This window comes from Pristiophorus japonicus, chromosome 11, assembly GCF_044704955.1.
Source record: "Pristiophorus japonicus isolate sPriJap1 chromosome 11, sPriJap1.hap1, whole genome shotgun sequence".
NCBI classification, from domain to species: Eukaryota; Metazoa; Chordata; class Chondrichthyes; family Pristiophoridae; genus Pristiophorus; species Pristiophorus japonicus.
The window spans coordinates 182,446,309-182,470,896 of NC_091987.1; the positions used below are offsets into that span (position 1 = coordinate 182,446,309).

Genomic DNA, 24,588 nt, shown 5'->3' on the forward strand with positions numbered 1-24,588 from the left:
CGCCCCTCAAACGAGGCGGAGAGCTGTCTCAGGCACTGCACCTCATTGGAGGGGCGCTTGCGGGGCTTCAACGCGCTGCTGAGTTCAGCGCTATGTGGAAGCTCCACGCAGGGCTGACGCGCTACAACGCCCCTCCCCTTCAGTTAAAGGTGGGGGCGGCTGCGCACTCTGCAGGCTCTTTGGTGGCCACCACTGGACCACCAGGGTCATGCTTGACCGGGCCAGTGGCCTGGCAGCCAAAAGGGATTGCTGGGCTGCATGATGGCGGCCCGGTTGAGGCTTGGGCCATCATTGTCGGGCCAACCGAATAGTCGGCCGACAAAATAAAATGGTGGCCCAGGGCACACGCGGCCTCCTTTAAGGGATGCCCCGGGCAGATGTCAGTGCCCCATGAAGCTGGGGCTGACATTGGTTCGTGCCAGCCTCACGGCCCACATAGCAATTTCCCCCGCGGGGCGCAAAGCGGTCGGCTAGTGCCACCCGCCCTCGAGCGAAAATATCATTGCGCCCCGTTAGCGCCTCCCAATGGAGCGCAAATAAGGGGCAATTTCAGCCCCTTCATCTTAGAAAATATAAAGTAGCCTCTTTTGTGACATAGAAAGGGTGATATATGCACATTTACATTGATATGGTCAGATGTTCTCAACTGTAATTATAAGTGTGTAATTATCAATCAGCTGAAATTAATTTAATTTAAACTTTCCTAAAATTTCTATGCTCCTCCTTAAATCCTGCTGCTTTGACCAAGCAGTTGATCACACCTTCTATTATCTCCCTTTTTAAGCTCGGCATCGATCTTGGTCTGATTACGCCTCTGTGAATTGCCCTGGGTTATTTTTCTACATTAAAGGCACTATGTTAACGCAAGTTGTTCATTTTGGAGAGAAGGCATCTGAGAGGTGACCTTATAGATGTATAATGGCGCAGAATCTGGAATATTATTTTCAATTAAACATTGCGAGTAGGACGAGGGGATTCGAACTAGTAAGAGGCAATTTTAGGATTGATATACACCGATTCTTTTTCATGCAAAGAGTGAGCAACACTTGGAATGGGCAGAATGTGAAGGTAAAAACTTGGAACAGTTGAAAAAACAATAAGGTTGAACAATGGTGGAGTGTAGGGTTGATATCTGGGTGCATGAATTAAGATGGGCTGAATGGCCTTCCTTACCTGTAAGTAGCTTGTAATCTTTTGAAAATACTGAAAATGAATTACTCTACAGCTGCAAGAGAGCGCCAAGTGACTTTCATCCCATCAGTCTGAGTTGGATCTGAATCAGATACAGTGTTCTAGTTAACAGTGCAACCTGTTCCTTTGAGTATAAATTAATTTTGAAACTGGTCTTTCTTCTTCCGTTACAGTGAACAACGAGGCTGGAGTGATTGTTGGAGCTGTGTTTGGTATCCTTGTGGCCCTACTTCTGATTGCCGTCGTCACATACTACTTGCTGCGTCACGGGCAGAAGAATCCCAAGGTTCCTGCTCTTGGGAATGAATTGAGGTTTGGATATTTAGGACTGGCCTCGGCATTCTGGGCTAGGGAAGGGGAAATCAGCCTCTCTTGGGAATTCCTCTGTACTTTGGGCCAGAATTTGCTGGAGCAGGGCATCCTGCGGCATGCCCTGTGAGTTGAATTTTTTTCCTCACCCTTCAGCTCAAAATATTTCCGCACCACAAATTTCTGGATGTGTGAGCTGAATACAGCGGCGAGGTCGAAGGGGCATCTGGGGTCCAGGTGAACAACGGGACCAGAATTCTAATGGGATTTAAGGATAGAGAAAGAAACAGAGCAAACGACAGAAGAAAATAGGGTGAATTAGAATCAAATTAGATACCGAAAGAGAGGGAAAGAATGATTGGATTAAGATTAAGAGACAAAAGAAACAGAAAAGAAAAGTAAGAAAAAAATTTAAATTTAACATTTAAAAAAAGCTCAAGGAACAATTTGCTACATGCAGGAATCAGACTCCACAGTTTTAATTGTTCACTTTCTGGGCCGGAGAGGTAAAGCTGTATTGCAGGAACATTAATCTCATCAATTTGTGGTGATTCGTAGCTCACACTATCTCTTCCTCACAATCCTTGCTGGAATTTTTAACATAATGATAACGGCATGCGCCTTTAACTTGCCGTTAGTATGCCAGCAAATTCAGTTCCATCATTGTGAGGCTACCATGCATGCGTTAAATTCCTGTCTGCACTAATTTTTGCACAGCCGCTAATTTGTTACTAAACCATTAAGCCAGTGTACTAACATTTGCCCCTAACTGCCTCAAACTAGCACAGACATGGGTTTTGATGCCAATGGGTTTAGCATGGAAGAAATTCAAATCCTTCAATTGATATCGAATAACCCCTGCTGGAAAGTGTGTGTATTTTGACAGTGGGTGAGGACAGGATTGGACTCTGCTATGAAGCCTTCCATGGCTGAAGAGTCTGCACACTCACCATCTCAGATCACATATGAAGAATGGCTAATTGGATGAGATGTCAGGAGGGTGATGGATCTTGGTGCCATAAACCAGCAACTGTGGTCCCTAACTCCACCATCGACATTCATACCTTTGTCTTATATTTTAGGGTAGTCAGTCAGAAGGGCTCCAAAAGTACCTCCATTGCTGATTTTTAAACCTGTGCAAATGGTTACATATTTCTTAAAAACAACGCATGCAATATCAACCATTAAACATAATACTGGAAATACAGAGCACATCCATCAGTATTTGTCATGAGAAAAGATAAGTTAACATCTTGGGTGTGGATCTTTTATCAGAACAGAAAACTGTTAGATAAGCTCCTTCGCAATAGGATAAGGGGTCGGCCACAGAGTAAGGGGTCGGTCATTTAGGGCTGAGATGAGGAAAAATTTCTTCACTCAAGGGGTTGTCAATCTTTGAATTCTCTACCCCAGAGGGCTGTGGATGCCCAGTCATTGAATATATTGAAGACAGACATCGATAGATTTTTGGGCACGAAGGGAATCAAGGGATATGGGGATAGTGCGGGAAGGTGGAGTTGTGATAGAAGATCAGCCATGATCTTATTGGATGGTGGAGCAGGCTCGAGGGGCTGAATGGCCTACTCCTACTCCTATTTATGTTTTGAATGTTCTTATGACTGAGCAAAATGAAAAGAGAGGAGGAAGAGAGATAATGAGCTGTAAAAGCTGCATAGGTGCAAACTAGTAAAGTGTGAGCAAGCAATATCTAATTGCTTTGCCACTTACTTATGTTATTATGGATCTTGTATGCCTTGACAGGAAGGATGTCTATCCCCTGCAGACAGTGCAGAGGAGATTTACCAGAATGAAACCAGGGACGAGGTACTTCAGTTATGTGGAGAGACGAGAGAAGCTGGGATTTCTTTCCTTAAAGAAAAGGTTAAGAGCGAATTTAATAGAGGCGTTCAAAATTATGAGGAGTTTTGATACGTAAATAAGGAGGCACTGTTCCATTAGCAGAAATGTTGTTAACCAGTGGATACAGATTTTTACAAATTGGCAAAAGAACCAGCAGTGAGATGAGGAGATTTGTTTTCATGCAGCAAGTTGTTATGATCTGGAATGCACGGCCTGAAAGGGCGGTGGAAGCAGATTCAAAGTAACTTTCAAAAGGGAATTGTATATATACTTGAAAAGGAGACATTTGCAGGGCTGTAGGGAAAAAGTAAGGGAGTGTGACTAACTGGATAGCTCTTTAAAAGAGCCGGCACAGGTATGGCCCCCAACCATGCTGTATGATTCTATGATAGTATCGATGTACAGAATTGGAGAATTTCTTTTCCCTTTTCTTTCTCTGTGGCCAAGGAGGGGGGGGAGGTTGGTTTGCAAGATAACGCACTCCTAGTCCTCTGCCAATGCAATGATGAGATAGATTCTCTTTTTTATTTGACCTGATATTGGCAGCCTAGCAGTGTGGGAATAAAACCTGTGACCCTTTATGATGTAGTGGAACACAGTAAATCTAACTTTTAAAATAAAAATGTTATTTACTGCCATTGCTCAAGAGAGTCTCTCTTCAAAATTGACTTTTTAAAATTTGTATTTCAATTTAACAAAATATATTTTATGATTCCGCTCTCTGAATTTTTTTTTATTTGTTCCTGGGATGTGGGCATCATTGGCAGGGTCAGCATTTATTGCCCATCCCTAATTGCCCTGGAGAAGGTAGTGGTGAGCTGCCACTTCAGAGTCAATCACATTGCTGTGGGTTTGGAGTCACATATAGGCTGGACCAATTAAGGATGGCAGATTTCCTTCCCTAAAGGATATTAGTGGGTTTTTACAACAACATGGTCACCATTACTGATACTAGCTTTTTATTCCAGATTTATTTAATTAACTGAATTTAAATTCCCCAGCTGCCGTGGTGGGATTTGAACTCATGTTTCTGAGCATTAGTCCAGGCCACTGGATTACTAGTCCAGTAACATAACTGCTATGCTACTGTACGCTATGCCTCTGTACCCTAAATGACTGCTCTTGGGCATTTGACAGGTACATTGATAAATGCTTCTCTCCTTGGTATTTTGCACTACCCGAGAAATGGGTTGCAGCACAACAGGAATATGCCTTCATGGCAACCTCTCACTGGGGTCTATTTTCTGGCCAGCGTTTTTCTCAGACTAATATTTAGTGGACTCATACTAAATTCCTTTGCGCGCATTTTAACACCTGCATTAACCAGTTTAAAATACTTGGGTTAGCACCTGTGCGGAAAAAGCACTCTGACGAATTATTACAAAAGTGTTTAGTATCTGTGCGGGAACAATACCAGTTAGAAGAAAATTGCCCCAAAGTGTGAGATTTTGTGCCCCTCGCAGAGTATTGATCTGCAAGAGCACCAAATGAGAATCGACCATGAAGATTAACATGCCCAACTGGCTTTGCTCTTTATTTTCTTGCCAATGATTTTAATAACTGGAAAATCGGGGCCATCAGGGAATTAGGCGGGGTGACCTTGGCCCCAGCACCTATCCCCGATTCTCCAATATTCCACCAAGTGAGACTCCGGGCCAGGAATGGAATTCACAATTTTGGGACTAATAAGTAATGACAAAGGGCCACTCACCCATTGTACCCTCTCCTCTCAACAGACATATAATTTACACTATCCAGGATTGAAGCCCAATTATTTATTTTCTAAGGAAAAACTGTGTATATCTATTTTGTGATCTCCTAATGCATAATATTCATCCATCCATTGCAGACAGTCATTCCTTCTCTTACCAGAGCAGAGTATCCTTATAAACACCAATCCCATTTCCAACTAGATGTTTGCCCATATTCTTTTTAATGGAGTTAATTTGTCATTCGAAGTTTGCAAACGGCACAGAACTTGGTAATGTAGTAAATAATGAGAAGGATAGTAACAGACTTCAGGAGGACAGAGACAGACTGGTGAAATGGGCAGATACATGGCGATGAAATTTAATGCATAGGAGCGTGAAGTGATACATTTTGAGAGGACAAATGAGGAAAAGCAATATGAACTAAATAGTACAATTTAAAAGGGATGTAGGAACAGAGAGACCTGGGCGTGTATATACACAAATCTTTGAAGTTGTCAGGACAAGCTGAGAAAATGTTTAAAAAGCATATGAGACCCTTAGCATTATTAATAGTGGCATGGAGTACAAAAGCAAGGAGGTTATGCAATTACTTATAAAACACTGGTTAGGCCTCAGCTGGGTGTTGTATCCAATTCTGGGCATTACACTTGAGGAAGGATTTCAAGGCCTTAGAGAGGGTGTAGAAGAGAGTTACGAGAATGGTACCAGCAGAGAAGGTTAAGAGATTTGATAGAGGTGTTCAAAATCATGAATGGTTTTGATAGAGTAAATAAGGAGAAATTATTTCCAGTGGCAGAAGGGTCAGTAACCAAAGGACACAGATTTAAGGTGACAGGCAAAAGAACTAGAGGGAACATGAGGAATTTTTTTACACAAGTTGTTGTGTTATGGAATGTCCTGCCTGCAAGTGTGGTGGACTCAAGGCAGATGAAATTTAATGCATAGAAATGTGAAGTGATACATTTTGGTAGGAAGAATAAGGAGAAGCAAAAAGAACTAAATGGTATAATTTTAAAGGGGTGTAGGAACAGAGAGACCCAAGAGCGAATTGAGTAAATACTTGAAGGGAAAATATTTACAGGGCTATGGGGAAAGAGCTGGGGAATGGGATTAATTGGACAGCTCTTTCAAAGAGTGGGCACAGGTACAATGGGCCGAATGGCCTCCTTCTGTGCTGTATCATTCTATGATTCTAATTATCTCAGCCTCAGTTGCTTTTGCTGGCACTCTGCTCCATGTATGATCCACATTGTGTCGAAGACCTTTCTTACATCTACTAGTCCTATTGAAACTTATTAATCTTAAGCTTGTGTCCTCGAGTGTAGGCTTCACAGTCTGAAGTCCATTAGTCTGCTTCCATTTACATCATCTGTCTCTAAATGGTTTTCATTTTACGGAGATCACAGTAAACATGTTACATAAAATAATGGATGTCTGGGAATGATGATGAAGGCTGAACTTTAACCCTAAGGTCAGATGATGTCAACAAACCATTTGAACTTTGCTTTTGCGATCTCATCTATTAAATGACAACTTCATTACTGACACCTAACCACAGATAGAATACAGCATGGTATTTAAGTATTTGCAACTTCTTTCAATGGTCTAATCTTGTGTTGATTGCAGAGAGGATGCAGTGGCTCCAGGTAACGAAGCGAACTCCCATCTACTGGCATCATCTGTACACAATCAAGAAGCCAGCTCAAACAGCATGAACTCAAAATATAATATTATTGTGTAAATCCCACTCAAATCTCAAGCATCGCACTCCACAAAATTCAGGGCTGAAGAGGCTGAAGTTTAAAAATTGTCTTATTGTCCATTTTATATTGGTACCACTTTACGACAACTTGTCACTTATTATAAAGCTAAATGTTACTGATTGTGAACCTGACAAATGTTCAACTATTTTAAATGCACATCCATGAAAATGGATGAGGAATAAACCTAAAACATGAGCTATTAATGGGCTCAACACTTATGTTGAAACAGAAGTTTTAATTGGGTAGCCTTATGAACTTATTTCTCTTCAGTATGTTGGTTTCAGCTCTTGGTTGGGTTACAAGGTGGAGCATTTTTGCAGAGGGAAATTTGGGCAGCGGAAAGCACATTTTGTGATAATTAATCTAGCTCTGCAAAACAATATGGCCTGTCAACCATTCTTAAAGTAGCTTTGATAGCTGATGGTGGCCATGGAAAGGTCTGCTGTCCAGATCAACCTATTGTCCTAATTGAAGCATATCTGTAGCAAGATCTGCATTTCCCTTCCCTCCTATCTCATCTTGTTGGTCTTGCTGAGCTCTGAAAAGGTGGGTTGTGTTCGGCTGCATGAGACCCATGTTTGGGCCTCTCACGTGTCTTTCACTCTTTGGCTCAATAGCTGTTACCAGGTAGTACGCCAACACAATGGCATGAGGCTGCAGATAGTGGCTAGAAGACAGACAATGCTTGAAAACACTCAGCAAATCAGGCAGCATCAGAGGAGAGAGAGAAACAGAGTTAACCGTTGCTTTATCCCCCAAAAAGAGGAGGGTTTCAGTTGGGAGGGAAGTTAACATTTTTAAAATTGCAAACCTACCCAATTCCTGTTTTAACGGAGGCGGGATGGGGCGGGGGGAGCGGGGGAGGGCGGCAAGAACCAATCTGCTCTAAGGAGGCAGGTCAACCATTGAAAGCTTTTAATAAGGCTGTGTGTCTCCATTTTAACAATTTTAATTTTTGAAACCATGTTGGCCGGGTTTCCCTGGCCTCGGGTAACCTGGCAGGTAAAAGGAGGGAAGAAGGGCTGAATCCATAAGGTAAGTGCATTTGCAGCACTGCTTGTAGGCCAGGAGGAGGAGGTGTGTTTCCCCCATGGACCAACAATCTTGCCTGTAACCCCCATCCCCACCCCGCGATAACGTTGTACCCCAGCGACCTCTACTCTACATGACCACAATCTCACACCCCCGAACATGATCTCTCCCCTCCCCCATGACCACCATCCTTCTAACCTCCCGCGGCCACAATCTCACACCACCGAACACGTTCTAGCCCCCACGACCTCTACCCCCCCGCAACATTAGACCCACGTGCTCCTCCGCTACATCCCTCTGCTGCAGGTATTCCTGCCAGACAGGCGGGAAACCAGGAAAAAAATTTAAATGCGTCACGCAGTTTACAAACTCCAGGACCTTCAGGAAACCATTACTTCCGGGCTTCCCATCCTTCACTCCTCCCCTCCACTCTGAGCGTGTGCGCGGCTTGTGAAATATTGGTGTCAACTTTTCAGGTCAACGACTTTTCATCAGAAAGTAGATTTATATCATTCCCAGAAAATGCTAGAAATCTCAGCAGGTTAGGCAGCCACGCTGAGATTTCCAGTATTTTCTGTTTTTATTTCAGATTCCAGCATCCGCAGTATTTTGCTTTTGTATATATATATTGTTACCAGGTTCAGCATTTTCTACCACAGTATGCCTTTATTAATTTAGGAGGTATGTGCACTAAACAGCAGAATTTGTTGCAATATGAATCAATAAATACTTCTGTTTCGTAAACTTGAATGCTTTACAGTATGTTGTGCTGTAATAGGACTAATTAAATGGTGGTTGAGATTGCTTCTGGCACCTTGTATGGGCTGACCTAGAGCTTGAAGTGTGGTCTGTGCTGTAATGAATGATAACTTACTTTTTTGTGTCTTAATAAACTCATTTGTTTTTATGCAGCTATGTCATGCACTCCATTTGAACTCTGTTAGAAAAAGGGAGTTTGTGCGGGAGGGACAGACTAGAGTTTCAACAGAGCTCAATGACATCATTGTATAATGCTTGCAGGACACTTTGAGATGTGCAGAAGCATAACTGAGAACATAAGAAACGTGTGTTCAGTCACGAGCCTGCCCTGCTCACAGACTATGGTCAGGAATTTCCTTGGAGCTGCTTGCGTTCTGCCGCCAGAAATTCATAACTTTGCCGCGCTTCTGGTGAAGTTCCGGCCTGGAGTGGGAGCAGTTCTGAGCAAATTTCTGGGCAATGGATGAACTGCGCTTTCATGAACTGTATAAAACACATTTAGGCCTTGAAATTACGACATGCTAGAACTATTGCATGAATGTTTGCATATTTAGGGTGATTGCTTGCTCCCAATAGGGAGCTCCACTTGCACCGAGTTTAGATTGAAAATAGAGATACAAAATTGTAGCTATAATTCCCCAATCTGTGTTCTCCACATTTTTTGAAGCTAGTTTTGGTATTTTCCACCAGAGGTGACGACAGCCTTATAATATACCCTAACTGTCACAGACACATCTGTGCACAGTGGCACAGTGACATTGGAAAAAGTAATCATCGCACAGTTCTTGTGAAGACAGAGTCTTGTCTCCACTGCGGGGGGCGGGGGTGGGGGGAGGGGGGCATACTCCATTGTGCAGTGGGACCGATCTAAAATTGACAGTCCATGGGGTGCTGTGGGCCATCATAAGCAGCAGAATTGTATACCGCCATAGCTTGTCACCTCGAGGTGTGGCATATCTCTCACTCTGTAATCACTATTAAGCCAGGATACCAACGCTAGTTCAATGTGTCATGTAGCGGGGTATGCCAGGAGCAGTGCCAGACATATCTTAGAATGAGGTACGAACATACTGAAGTTACTATATAGGATTACTTGCATGCTAAACCTCAAAGCAGCAGGCTATAGGTCGACCTTAACAGTCCCACGATCGATGGATCAGTGGAAAGCTTGTTAGGCCTATCATATCCAATGGAGAATGGTGGTGGAGAACCTGCAACTTCTGCAAAGAGGAGGCTCCGTAAACATCCCCATCCTCGGCGGTGGTGGAACTCAACAGGTGCGTGCAAACACAAGACTGAAGTATTTGAAAGCATCTTCGGCCAAAAGTGCCTCCTTCTGAAGTCCCTTTCATCACAGATACCAGTGTGCAGCCAATTTGCTTCACTCCACGTGACATTAAGTAGTGGCTGACTGCAGTGCATACAACAAAGGAAATGGGCCGTGACAACAAGTAGTGCTCAAGACCCATGCACTAGAGCTAACCACACCCCCAGCCAAACTGTTCCAATACAGCGATGACATTGTCCTGTGCACAAAAAGCAGAACAAATCTAAGCCAGCCAATTATTGCCCTAACAGTCTCCTCCCAATCAGCAGTAAATTGATGGAAGGAGTGATCAATAGTGCCATCAAGCAACAATTGCTCTCCAATAACCTATTCATTGATGCTCAGTTTGGGTTCTGTCAGAACCACTTGGCTGCAGACCTCATCATAGAATTTATCCAGACATAGAGTAAGATCTCAATTCCAGAGGAGTGGTGAGAGTAGCTGCCCTCAACATCAAGGCAACATTCAGCTGGAAATGGCACCAAAGAGCCCGAGCAAAACTGGCCAGTGGGGTGTTAAGCGGAAATCCCTCCAATGGTTGGAGTCATACCTTACCAACCAAAGAAAGATGGTTGTGGTTGTTGGAGGCCAAACATCACACCTCCCAGAGTAACTTAACCATTATGCTACCATACAGTCTATACGGGTATGGTAGCATAATGGTTAAGTTACTTAACTAGTAATCCAGAGGCCTGGTGCATGGGAATATCACTACCTCCAATCCCCCTCCAGGTCAGGCACTAATCTAACTTGGAAATATATCGTCTTTCTTTCACCACGCGGACTACAGCGGTTGAAGAAGGCAGCTCACCACCATCTTCTCAAGGGCAATTAGGGATGAGCAATAAATGCCGGCCTTGCCAGCGACAATTACATCCCGTGAATGAATAAATAAAAAGTAAGTGCTCTTGGCCCAACCATCTTCAGTTGCTTCATCAATGATCTGATGATTCCACAGTGTCGAGCTCCATTCACGACTTCCCTGATAATAAAGCAGTGTATATCAGCCGACAACACAATCTGGATAACAGTCAGACTTGGCCTGACAAGTGGCTTGTATCACTTGTGCCACATGAGTACCAGGTAATGACCATCTGGAACAATAGAAAGCCAAAACTACTTCCCTTTCATCTTTGCTGGCACCACCATTGCACAGAACCTCACCATCCTAGTGCTGCCCAGGATATGCCTTGGTGTCATGGCCCCAACCAAGGAGGGCAGATGTTCCACTGAGGTCTGCTGCCACTGTCAATTGGCAAGAATTGCTCGGAGATTAGAAGGAAGACATGACTGCTGTCAACGAACCGAAGTAGTTGCGCATGCGCAGTTCTAGTGTTTTTTTGTTTGTTGTCGCCACACTTCCCAAAATGAGGAATAAAGAAGCAGATTTAGAGAATTTTGTTAGAGCCGTTCACTTTAAATAAAATTTGAACTGTGAGTTTATTTTTTAAAGTTGTTGTTTGTCTTTCAAGACAGCGGTTCTTAAACTGGCAAAATCACCAGTAAGATTAATCCAACTTAGTAACATTAACCCAACCTAATAACATTAATGCAACCTAGTAACATTAATCAAACTATAGTAACATTAATGAATCAAAATTAAGTTAATCTAACTATAACGAGATAATGTATAGCGCCCTCTAGCTAGGAAGAATAGGAAGCTGTATTGAGAGAGAGAGTCAGTGAAGGGATGCCATCTTAAGCTCCACATGGCTGTCTGCGTTCTCCTAAATAAATAGAGTTAAGTTGAACTAAGAGTGTTCAAAAGACTATAAAATACACTAACCACAGTGCTTCAGCACTTCTCACATCCTCCATCTGTTGTGGTGAAAGTTAATTTTTGAAATTTGGGACCTGACAGTAATGTGCAGCTTCCGGTAGCATCTGGTTCGTTGGCAGCAGTTACTCCGTTCGAAGAAACCTTTTGAACACAAAGAGTGACTAGAATGTGGAATGCTTTGCCACAAGTGTGAATTGGTGCTAAATTAATCATGAGGTTCAAGAAGAAACTGGATGATGATTCTTTAAGAAGAATATGAGGTTCTGGGGAAAGATCAGGAAATTAAGATTGTATAAGTAAGCTCTTGCAAAGGCCCTTAATTCAGCACAAGTAATAGAGGCTGAATGGCCTATTCTTCGCTCATGTTTCTGTATGTTTAAAGAGGTACTGCAAGCCTGACAATATTGTGGAGTTTCATGAAAAAGTATACTGAAGTAAGAAAGTGGCGAAGTCTGGGTAACATTTTTACAAAACTGCTTTGTGCAACATTTTCTAAATGCAATTGACTTTTAATAATTGCAGAAGTTGGCATTTTCTAAATATTTGCACTATATGTATTAATGCTGTATGTACAATTTCTATTGTGCTGTGCCAACTCAGTGGTTTTGTATCGATCCACTCTCTTATATATTGTCTACGTGTCAGATAGTGCTGAGTGGTAACATCGTTGACTCAATCAAAATAAAGAGATGCTGCTCCATGGGCAGAAGGATATAATCACTTGTTAACCTCACACACCTACTGCCACATGCACATCTTTCTCCTGTGCATCCATCCTTTTTTTAAATTTTTGTAGCTGGACTTAAAGTGAGAGTAAATAATTTGCTGTTAAATATGGTTGTTATCATTAAAATACCATTGATGCCAACTTGCAGAAAAGCTGCTCAGTGGGATAACGACTGATCTCTCACAAGGTGACCTTTTTACAAGAGCTCTGATATCCTCACTCTCCCCAGCATGCTGTAGACGGAGAAGGGTGAGAACTGCAAACCTTTGCTCAATGATTGAATCTGAATGCTTATCCACGTCCCTGGTGAATCACCCTGAACAAAGCACCTCTCCCCATCTGCAATCTATTGAGGTTAGACTGTGTTTGACTGTGGGCATCAGGCTTTGATGAAAAGCTCCGACAGCGAAAGATTATACTAAGATAAGCCTTGTGGGCCGCGAAGCCTTTGACTTAATTTCAAACCATGGCCTATTAATTTGAATTCAGGATGTCGGTGAAATCCTGAATTCATTTGAGGAAAAGAGAAGTATTTATAAATCTCTTAAACACTTTGGTGCTTCTGGAAAGTAAGCAGAGTATGGAAATTTATGAAAAAGTACAACAAAATCTCAAACTAGATAAAACAGAAAGGTACACAATGAACACAATAAAGCAGGCAGATTAATAATGAATGCATTCAGTATGGAAATTTCACATTATAAGATCTGATCTATCACTGCCTGTTCCTAAATTAGAATTGGAGAACTTGCATTTATATTGCATTTTATCAAGTCCCGAGGACATCTCACAGCATTTCACAACCGATGATTTACTTTTTGAAATGCAGTCACTGTTGTTATGCAGGCTCACACAAGCACCCAATTTGCACACAGCAAGATTCCACAAACAATTAGTTAAACTGCTTTTGGTTGAGTGAATAATGTTGCCCAGGATACTGGGAAAACTTCCTGCTCTTCTTCAAATAGTGCCAAAGGATCTTCTACACTCACCTGACCAGGCTCACAAACAAGCCTTAGTTTAATCAACATTCACATATGAAGGATGGAACCTTCACTGATGCAGTACTTCCTCATTACTGCATTGAAGTGTCAAAGGTAGATTATGTGCTCAAATCCTGGACTTAAGATTACGTGCTCGAGCCCTAGAGTGGAGCTTGAGCTGAGAAACTTCTGACTCCGTGCTGTGAGTGCCATCTACATTGGGCTGAAGGGGATTTAGGAACAATCAACTGTTGGGAGTATCTGTACATTTACATGTTTATTGTATACAGCAAAGGGGTTTCTAACTCTGCAGTCATGGTATTTTATATAGAAGTTTGATAGAGCTGATATCCTCTACTTTTGTATGAGAGTTACTGCTAATCCTCTAGTATTGTAAAATTCTAATATTTACTGGGGCAGGGGGGTTGTGGAGTTCGGATGGGTTTTCCTGCATGCTGTGGAGTTTTAGCAACTTTTGCCCCTGACAGGTTCCCTCCCCAGGCGTCAGCCTGATTGAGAGGTTTGGCTTCCAGTCATCTGGGGAGCAGTCCAGAGGAGGCCTCAGGACTGGTGAAAAGGGAGTCGGGCTAATCCTAGGGCGCAGGATGGTGGGTTTGTATGGGTGGGGGGCAGGTGACCGATGGTGGGGCAGCTTTAGGGTCCAGGGAAGAAGCACTCCTGCTGCTCCTGCCTCACAAGGAGTGCTCCATGAGGGAAACCCAACGGGCCACAGCAAAACCTGAAAATCAGGTTACGTCCGAGGCTTCCAGCCTCATTAACATATTTAAAATGCCAACCCGCCTTCTGGGAGCGGATTGGCTGCTCACCCCTTGTCCCGCCTCTGTAAACCTGGAAGTCGGAGGATTGAAGCCGGATACCAAACGTGCTCATAATATTTGCCCATTTACCTCACCTGCACCTGCACACCCCAGGTTAAAATGTCCCCCTATGATTCTTTGAATTTAAAAGGGTGCGGGTAAGGGACACAGGTAATAGGACTGCTAGCTCTTTTTGAGAGCCAGCACAGGTCTGATAGGCCGAATGGCCTCATTCTGTGAACTAAAATTCTGTGATTCCTGCAGCACTGAACAGTAATGTGATAATGGCACCCGAATCTCTTGGGTCAGCGCATTTATATAATTCTTGATGTGAGGAGCAAACAAGTGGTGGGAAGGAAAAACTGCAAGCAGGAGGAATTTGAACAGATAGGTAAAATTAAAGGGGAGCTTTCCAAATGATAGACACTTTTTCTAAAAAGATTTAAAAGGCATCTGAACTCAATAGCAGCCTTTGCCAACGATGAACTGCCCGGGGATTAAGAAGTGACAACTCATCATCATCATCATAGGCAGTTGGTGAGAGGCGGGAGCAGCGTCGGAGCGGCCTATAAAAGGCCCAGCGGGAGCTCGAGAGTCAGCGGCAGTTGGTGAGAGGCGGGAGCAGCATCGGAGCGGCCTATAAAAGGCGTACTTGTGCAGCTACAGCGGGAGAGAAAGCAAAAAAGAAGTAGAAAGGAATCAAAAGGTGACGTCACAGCCAATGGGGTAAGTGATTGGCTGGTGATTGGTGAGTAGCTTTTCTTTTTCTTTTTATATCAGTAAGTAAACTGTAACATTGTTATTACCAATTTAAGGGTATCTAAGGGTTAAGGCATGGCAGGAGAGATCGGTCATGTGATATGCTCCTCCTGTGCCATGTGGGAACTCAGGGATGCTTCCGGTGTCCCTTACGACTACATGTGTAAGAAGTGTATCCACCTCCATCTCCTGATGGACTGCGTTGTGGAATTGGAGCTGAGGGTGGATTCACTCTGGAGCATCCACAATGCTGAGAATGACAGAAGTGGCACGTGTAGTGAGTTGGTCTTACTGCATGAGAAGGATCCACAGCCAGCTAGGGAATGGAAGACCAGCAGGAAGAGTAGTACAAAGAAGGTAGTGCAGGGGTCCCATCTGGTCATCCCCCTGCAAAACAGATACACTGTTTTGAGTGCTATTGAGGGAGATGACTCATTAGGGGAAAGCAACAGCAGCCAAGTTCATGGCACCGTGGCTGCCTCTGTTGTACAGGAGGGCATAAAAAAGAGTGGGAGAGCGATAGTGATAGGGGATTCAATCATAAGGCGAATAGATAGGCGTTTCTGCGGCCGCAATCGAGACTCCAGGATGCTATGTTGCCTCCCTGGTGCAAGGGTCAAGGATGTCTCCGAGCGAGTGCAGGACATTCTGAAAAGGGAGGGAGAACAGCCAGTTGTCGTGGTGCACATTGGTACCAACGACATAGGTAAAAAAAGGGATAAGGTCCTACTAGACAAATTTAAGGAGCTAGGAGTTAAATTAAAAAGTAGGACCTCAAAAGTAGTAATCTCGGGATTGCTACCAGTGCCACGTGCTAGTCAGAATAGGAATCGCAGGATAGCACAGATGAATACGTGGCTTGAGCAGTGGTGCAGCAGGGAGGGATTCAAATTCGTGGGGCATTGGAACAGGTTCTGAGGGAGGTGGGACCAGTACAAACCGGACGGTCTGCACTTGGGCAGGAACGGAACCAATGTCCTAGGGGGAGTGTTTGCTAGTGCTGTTGGTGAGGAGTTAAACTAATATGGCAGGGGGATGGGAACCAATGCAGGGAGACAGAGGGAAACAAAAAGGAGACAAAAACAAAAGACAGAAAAGAGATGAGTAAAAGTGGAGGGCAGAGAAACAAAAAGGGCCACTGAATATAAAAGGGTTGCAGGAGGGGTAAAAACTAAAAATCATGGTTTAAAAACTGGGATGAAAACACTCTACCTAAATGCACGCAGCATTAGAAATAAAGTAAATGAGTTGACGGCACAAATCATTACAAATGGGTATGATTTGGTGGCCATTACAGAGACATGGTTGCAAGGTGGCCAGACTGGGAATTAAACGTACAGGGGTATCTGATGATTCGGAAAGATAGGCAGGAAGGGAAGGGAGGTGGGGTAGCTCTGTTAATAAGGGATGATATCAGGGCAGTTGTGAGGGATGATATTGGCTTCAATGAACAAAATGTTGAATCATTGTGGGTGGAGATTAGAGATAGTAAGGGGAAAAAGTCACTGGTCAGCGTAGTTTTTAGGCCCCCAAATAATAACTTCATGGTGGGGCGGGCAATAATCAAGGGAATAATGGAGGCATGTGAAAAGGGAACGGCAGTATTTATGGGGGATTTTAACCTACATATCGATTGGTCAAATCAAATCGCAGGGGGTAGCCTGGAGGAGGAATTCATAGAATGCATACGGGATTGTTTCTTAGAACAGTATGTTACAGAGCCTACAAGGGAGCAAGCCATTTTGGATCTGGTCCTGTGTAACGAGACAGGAAAAATAAACGATCTCCTCGTAAAAGATCCTCTCGGAATGAGTGATCACAATATGGTTGAATTTGTAATACAGATTGAGGATGAGGAAGTTGTGTCAGAAACGAGTGTACTATGCTTAAACAAAGGGGACTACAGTGGGATGAGGGCAGAGTTGGCTGAAGTAGACTGGAAACAAGGACTAAACGGTGGCACAATTGAGGAACAGTGGAGGACTTTTAAGGAGCTCTTGCATAATGCGCAACAAAAATATATTCCAGTGAAAAAGAAGGGTGGCAAGAGAAGAGATAACCAGCTGTGGATAACCAAGGAAATAAAGGAAAGTATCAAATCAAAGACCAATGCGTATAAGGTGGCCAAGGTTAGTGGGAAACTAGAGGATTGGGAAGATTTTAAGCAACAGCAAAGAATGACTAAAAAAGCAATAAAGAAAGGGAAGATAGATTACGAAGGTAAACTTGTGCAAAACATAAAAACAGATAGTAAAAGCTTTTACAGATATATAAAACGGAAAAGAGTGACTAAAGTAAATGTTGGTCCCTTGGAAGATGAAAAGGGGGACTTAAAAATGGGAAATGTGGAAATGGCTGAGATCTTAAACAATTATTTTGCTTCCGTCTTCACAGTGGAAGACACAAAAACCATGCCAAAAATTGCTGGTCATAGGAATGTGGGAAGGGAGGACCTTGAGATGATCACTATCACTAGGGCGGTAGTGCTGGACAGACTAATGGGACTGAAGGTAGACAAGTCCCCTGGTCCTGATGAAATGCATCCCAGGGTATTAAAAGAGATGGCGGAAGTTATAGCAGATGCATTTGTTATAATCTACCAAAATTCTCTGGACTCTGGGGAGGTACCAGCGGATTGGAGAGCAGCTAATGTAACGCCTCTGTTTAAAAAAGGGGGCAGGCAAAAGGCAGGTAACTATAGGCCAGTTAGTTTAACATCTGTAGTGGGGAAAATGCTTGAAACTATCATTAAGGAAGAAATAGCGGGACATCTAGATAGGAATAGTGCAATCAAGCAGACGCAGCATGGATTCATGAAGGGGAAATCATGTTTAACTAATTTACTGGAATTCTTTGAGGATATAACGAGCATGGTGGATAGAGATGTACCGATGGATGTGGTGTATTTAGATTTCCAAAAGGCATTCGATAAGGTGCCACACAAAAGGTTACTGCAGAAGATAAAGGTACGCGGAGTCAGAGGAAATGTATTAGCATGGATAGAGAATTGGCTGGCGAACAGAAAGCAGAGAGTCGGGATAAATGGGTCCTTTTCGGGTTGGAAATCAGTGGTTAGTGGTGTGCCACATGGATCAGTGCTGGGACCACAACTGTTTACAATATACATAGATGACCTAGAGGAGGGGACAGAGTGTAGTGCAACAAAATTTGCAGATGACACTAAGATTAGTGGGAAAGCGGGTTGTGTAGAGGACTCAGAGAGGCTGCAAGGCGATTTGGATAGGTTAAGCAAATGGGCTAAGGTTTGGCAGATGGAATACAATGTCGGAAAGTGTGAGGTCATCCACCTTGGGAAAAAAAACAGTAAAAGGGAATATTATTTGAATGGGGAGAAATTACAACATGCTGTGGTGCAGAGGGACCTGGGGGTCCTTGTGCATGAATCCCAGAAGGGTAGTTTGCAGGTGCAGCAGGTAATCAGGAAGGCAAATGGAATGTTGGCCTTTATTGCGAAAGGGATGGAGTACAAAAGCAGGGAGGTCCTGCTGCAACTGTATAAGGTATTGGTAAGGCCGCACCTGGAGTACTGCGTGCAGTTTTGGTCACCTTACTTAAGGAAGGATATACTAGCTTTGGAAAGGGTACAGAGATGATTCACTAGGCTGATTCGAGAAATGAGGGGGTTACCTTATGATGATTAATTGAGTAGACTGGGTCTTTACTCCTTGGAGTTCAGAAGGATGAGGGGTGATCTTATAGAAACATTTAAAATCATGAAAGGGATAGACAAGATAGAGGCAGAGAGGTTGTTTCCATTGGTGGGGGAGACTAGAACTAGGAGGCACAGCCTCAAAATGTAGAGGAGCCAATTTAAAACTGATTTGAGAAAGAATTTCTTCTCCCAGAGGGTTGTGAATCTGTGGAATTCTCTGCCCAAGGAAGCAGTTGAGGCTGGCTCATTGAATGTTTTCAAGTCAAAGATAGATAGATTTTTAAGCAATAAGGGAATTAAGGGTTACGGGGAGAGGGCAGGTAAGTAGAGCTGAGTCCATGACCAGATCAGCCATGATCTTATTGAATGGCGGAGCAGGCTCGAGGGGCTAGATGGCCTACTCCTGTTCCTAATTCTTATGTTCTTATGTTCTTATGTCTCTCGAATCAAGGATGACCTGCTTCCACGTCAAAAAGTCCACAGGTGTTTCAATAATGGACCTAAAATTCCAGGTCCCGAACTACAGCCTGAAGGGTGGAAGATGCCTGTGGTTGGATTTTTTTTTAACATGTGGTGGCCATTGCACACCAGCCACCACACGGGCTTGACAGAGCTAGGTCTTGGTCCAGTGGCAAGGGTTAACCAAGACAACTGGAGACCAGCTCTGCTGCACGGACCTAGTGTGCGCACAATCGAAGTGTGGGCTCACCCCATGCTGACCCTGGGCCCTCGTCTCTTCTGGGCCCCAAACTCTCGCCTCTCCTGTGCCCCGATCATGTCCCTCTACAATTTCTTGCCGCTCCTTCGCCCCGACCTCGGCGCTCCTTCAGTACCTGCCCATGCTCCAATCAGCGACCTGAACCTTGAGTGACACTAACAATGAAAGGAAAGCAAACCCCATGTGCAGCTTGAGGCTACAGCCATGGATCAGTGAGTCGCACTCTCACCTCTGAGTCAGAAGGTTGTGGGTTCTAAGATCCACTCCAGAGACTTGAGCACAAAATCAAGGCTGATGCTCTAGTGTAATATTGAGGGAGTGCTGCAGTGTTGGAGATTCCATCTTTCAGATGAAACATTAAACTGTGGCCCTGTCTGTCTTCTCAGGTGGACGTATATGATTTTATGGCACTATTTCAAAGAAGAGCCAGAGAGCTGTGGAGGCTGGATCATTGAATATATTTAAGGCGGAGATAGACAGATTTTTGAACGATAAGGGAATAAAGGGTTGTGGGGAGCGGGCAGGTAAGTGAAGCTGAGTCCATGATCAGATCAGCCATTGTCTTATTGAATAGTGGAGCAGGCTCGAGGGGCCAAATGGCCTGCTCCTGCTCCTATTTGTTATGTTCTTATGTTTTTAAGAGCAGGGGAGTTATCCCCAGTGTCCTGGCCAATATTTATCCCTCAACCAACATCACTAAATCACTAATTTATCTCATTGCTGCTTATGGAAGCTTGATGTGCACAAATTAGTGGTGCATTTCCTACACTACAGAAGTAATTACACTTTAAAAGTGCTGCACTGGCTGTAAAGCACTTTGGGACGTCCTGTGGTCATAAAAGGCACTATATAAATGCAATTCTTTCCTTTTCTTTCACTTGCTGTGCCAGCCCTATGTCACTTGTTAGCAGCAGGTAACCTTGCAGCAAGATGGCACTGCTTTGCATCTGACTTTCTGCTGACAAGGACTCTATGAAGACACTTCTCCCACAGCCATTGCCAATTAGGTGCAACCATGGCCCCAAATATGGTGGGTGCCGCCAATCAGGCTTGATTGCTATGTGTGACAAATATTTGGCATTTTTATCTAGTTTTGATTGAGTGGCTGTTCCTTTAAATCCAGTCACCGCACAGAACCAGTTTAAAATATCTTAAGTATATACCTCCACCTTAAATATATTCAATGGCCCAGCCTGCTCTCAGAGAGTCATGAATCTTTGGAATTCTCTAACCCAGAGAGCTGTGGAGCTGGGTCATTGAATATATTTAAATTGGGGAGATAGACAGATGTTTGAATGATAAGAGAGTCAAGGGTTATGGGGAACGGGCAGGAAAGTGGAGCTGAGCCCAAGATCAGATCAGCCATGATCTTATTGAATGGCGGAGCAGGCTCGAGGGGCCAAATGGCCGACTCCTGCTCCTATTTCTTATGTTCTTATGTTCTTACGGCAGTTCAGATTCTTGGACTATTATGGTCTTATGATACAAAATGTTGTCAGCTGGAGTGAAGAAATATAAAACTTAAACAATTCCATGTGATGTGGTCAGTTTGTAGACAACTGAAGAAATGTTCCCATTTAACTTTGAAAGGTCAGATACTCAAACTACAGACAGGTCTGGTAAATCTTTCTCCGAATATCAAAGAAGGGGTTTAAATTGAGAATCATCCTGGAGATTCTTTAAATGAAGGAATCAGTTAATTGGAAACTCTTGAAAGAAGAAAAAAACAGTCTGAAATTTCCAAATCGCGGTTTAGATTATTGTCGTCTCCCACCATGATAGGAAATTCAAAAAGGGAAGAGAAACGGTTGTGTATCTGTAAGTTATTGATTATGGTCTTACAATTTTTAAGGAGTGACATAAAGTAATTTTCAACTATAAATATATAATTGCATCATTTTGTTCCTTTTTTGCTCGTTGGTCTTTTGTTAAATAAATTTGCTTAATGACGTTGAATTTGAAACAAGGTCTGAAAGTGTGGTGTTTTACTCACTAATCAAATACGAGACAAATACTTTGAAAATATTAGATAACTCCAGTAGCTAAAAGCAATTACCGGCAGGGGTTTCAATATTGTTATCTCAGGTGCATTACTGGAAGCTTACCTGAGGTTAAGGTAGACACTGTTGAAAGTATGGGAAGTTAGGACTTTCCCACGAGAGTTATCTAAGATAAAGGGAATCAGAAGAATGTAGAATGAGGGGTGCAAAAGAGTTCCAAATTATAACATCTTGGCATTCCTGCATTTAAGGGGAAGCTAGATAAACACATGAGGGGGAAATGAACAGAAGGTTATGCTGATAGGGTGAGATGAAGAGGACTGGGAGGAGGCTCGTGTGGAGAACACACACTGTCATGGACCGGTTGGACCGAATGGGCTGTTTCTGTGCAGTACATTGTATAAGAACAGAACAACATAAGAAATAGGAACAGGAGTAGGCCATACGGCCCCTTGAGCCTGCTCCGCCATTCAATAAGATCATGGCTGATCTGATCATGGACTCGGGTCCACTTCCCCGCCCGCTCCCCAGAACCCCTTATCCCCTTATTGCTACGCGGTCACTGAGGTATGAGTCCGGGGATCGGCAGAGGCTTTTAAGGCCAGCCGGTGCAGCTACAGGGAGAAGACAAAAAAGAAGTAGAAAGAAATTGAAAGGTGACATCACAGCCAACGGGGTAAGTAATTGGCAGGTGATTGGTAAGTAGATTTTCTTTTTCTTTTTATATCAGGAAGTAATCTTTTAACATTGTTGTTGCCAATTTAAGTTAATCTAAGGGTTAAGTCATGGCAGGAGAGCTCGGACACGTGTTATGCTCCTCCTGTATTATGTGGGAAGTCAGGGACGCTTCCGGTGTCCCTGACGACTACGTGTGCGGGAAGTGCATCCGTCTACAGATCCTGACGGATCGTATTGCGGCACTGGAGCTGCGGGTGGATGAACTCTGGAGCATCCACGATGCTGAGAATGACGTGAATAACATGTTTAGTGAGTTGGTCTTACCGCAGGTAAAGGGTACACAGCCAGATAGGGAATGGAAGACCAACAGGAAGAGCAGTGCAAGGAAGGAATTGAGGCACAGAGCCTTCAGGCTTGTTTTTTTTAAACACACTTTGCCCCTTTAGAATTTGCTGTAATGTGGCCCTTTTTGTCTTTTAACTTGTGTTTCTCTGCCCTCCACTTTTCTATTCTCCTTTCTATATTTTTCTTCTGACTCCATTTTATTTCCCTCTGTCTCCCTGCATAGGTTCCCATCCCCCTGCCATTGATTAGTTAAACTCCTCCGCAACAGCACTTGCAAACACTCCCCCTAGGACATTGGTTCCGGTCCTGCCCAGGTGCAGACCGTCCGGTTTGTACTGGTCACACCTCCCCCAGAACCAGTCCCCTGCGGTCATCCCCCTGCAAAACAGATACACCGCTTTGGGTACTGTTGGGGAGGATGACTCATCAGGGGAGGGCAGCAGCTGCCAAGTTCATGGCACCGTGGGTGGCTCTGCTGCACAGGAGGGCAGGAAAAAGAGTGGGAGAGCGATAGTGATAGGGGATTCAATTGTAAGGGGAATAGATAGGCATTTCTGCGGCCGCAACCGAGATTCCAGGATGGTATGTTGCCTCCCTGGTGCAAGGGTCAAGGATGTCTCGGAGCGGGTGCAGGACATTCTGAAAAGGGAGGGTGAACAGCCAGTTGTCATGGTGCATATAGGTACCAATGACATAGGTAAAAAATAAGATGTGGTCTTACGAGACGAATTTAGGGAGCTAGGTGTTAAATTAAAAAGTAGGACCTCAAAAGTAGTAATCTCAGGATTGCTACCAGTGCCATGTGCTAGTCAGAGTAGGAATTGTAGGAAAGCTCAGATGAATACGTGGCTTAAGGAGTGGTGCACAAGGGAGAGATTCAAATTCCTGGGACATTAGAACTGGTTCTGGGGGAGGTGGGACCAGTACAAACCGGACGGTCTACATCTGGGTAGGACCGGAACCAATGTCCGAGGGGGAGTGTTTGCTAGTGCTGTTGGGGAGGAGTTAAACTAATATGGTAGAAGGATGGGAACCTATGCAGGGAGACAAAGGGAAATAAAATGGAGTCAGAAGAAAAATATAGAAAGGAGAATAGTAAAAGTGGAGGGCAGAAAAACACAAGGTAAAAAACAAAAAGGGCCACATTACAGCAAAATTTTAAAGGGGCAAAGTGTGTTAAAAAAACAAGCCTGAAGGCTCTGTGCCTCAATGCGAGGAGTATTCGGAATAAGGTGGATGAATTAACTGCACAGATAGCAGTTAACGGTTACGATGTGATTGGCATCACGGAGACATGGCTCCAGGGTGACCAAGGCTGGGAACTCAACATCCAAGGGTATTCAGCATTTCGGAAGGATAGACAGAAAGGAAAAGGAGGCGGGGTGGCGTTACTGGTTAAAGAAGAAATCAATGCAATTGTAAGGAAGGACATTAGCCTGGATGATGTGGAATCGGTATGGGTGGAGCTATGGAATACCAAAGGGCAGAAAACGCTAGTGGAAGTTGTGCATAGACCACCAAATAGTAGTAGTGAGGGTGGGGACAGCAACAAACAAGAAATAAGGGATGTGTGCAATAAAGGTACAGCAGTAATCATGGGCAACTTTAATCTACACATTGATTGGGCTAACCTAACTGGTAGCAATGCGGTGGAAGAGGATTTCCTGGAGTGTATTAGGGATGGTTTTCTAGACCAATATGTCGAGGAACCAACCATGGAGCTGGCCAATCTAGACTGAGTGATGTGTAATGAGAACGGACTAATTAACAATCTTGTTGTGCGAGGCCCCTTGGGGAAAAGTGACCATAATATGGTAGAATTCCTTATTAAGATGGAGAGTGACAAAGTTAATTTGGAAACTAGCGTCCTGAACTTAAGGAAAGGTAACTTTGACAGTATTAGGCCTGAACTGACTAGAATAGCCTGAAAAGGATACTCAAAGGGTTGATGGTGGATAGGCAGTGGCAAACATTTAAAGACCACATGGATGAACTTCAGCAATTGTTCATCCCTGTCTGGAATAAAAATAAAACTGGGAAGGTGGCTCAACCATGGCTAACAAAGGAAATTAAGGATAGTGTTAAAGCCAAGGAAGAGGCATAACAATTAGCTAGAAAAAGCAACAAACCTGAGGACTGGGAGAAATTTAGACT

At 43.7% G+C, this 24,588-nt stretch overlaps 1 protein-coding gene across 1 annotated transcript in view; it reads left to right on the top strand.

Moving 5' to 3' along the window:
• The window catches only part of LOC139275657 (V-set and immunoglobulin domain-containing protein 2-like), a gene marked incomplete at its 5' end in the record, with an annotated part of 28,928 nt that extends 22,102 nt beyond the window's left edge, over positions 1 to 6,826 (top strand). Inside the window, 2 exons of the mRNA XM_070892824.1 lie at positions 1,365 to 1,503; positions 6,699 to 6,826. Coding sequence (XP_070748925.1) covers positions 1,365 to 1,503; positions 6,699 to 6,813 — 254 coding nt within the window. The remainder of the gene's footprint in view (positions 1 to 1,364; positions 1,504 to 6,698) is intronic.
• Between the last annotated feature and the right edge of the window lie 17,762 nt (positions 6,827 to 24,588).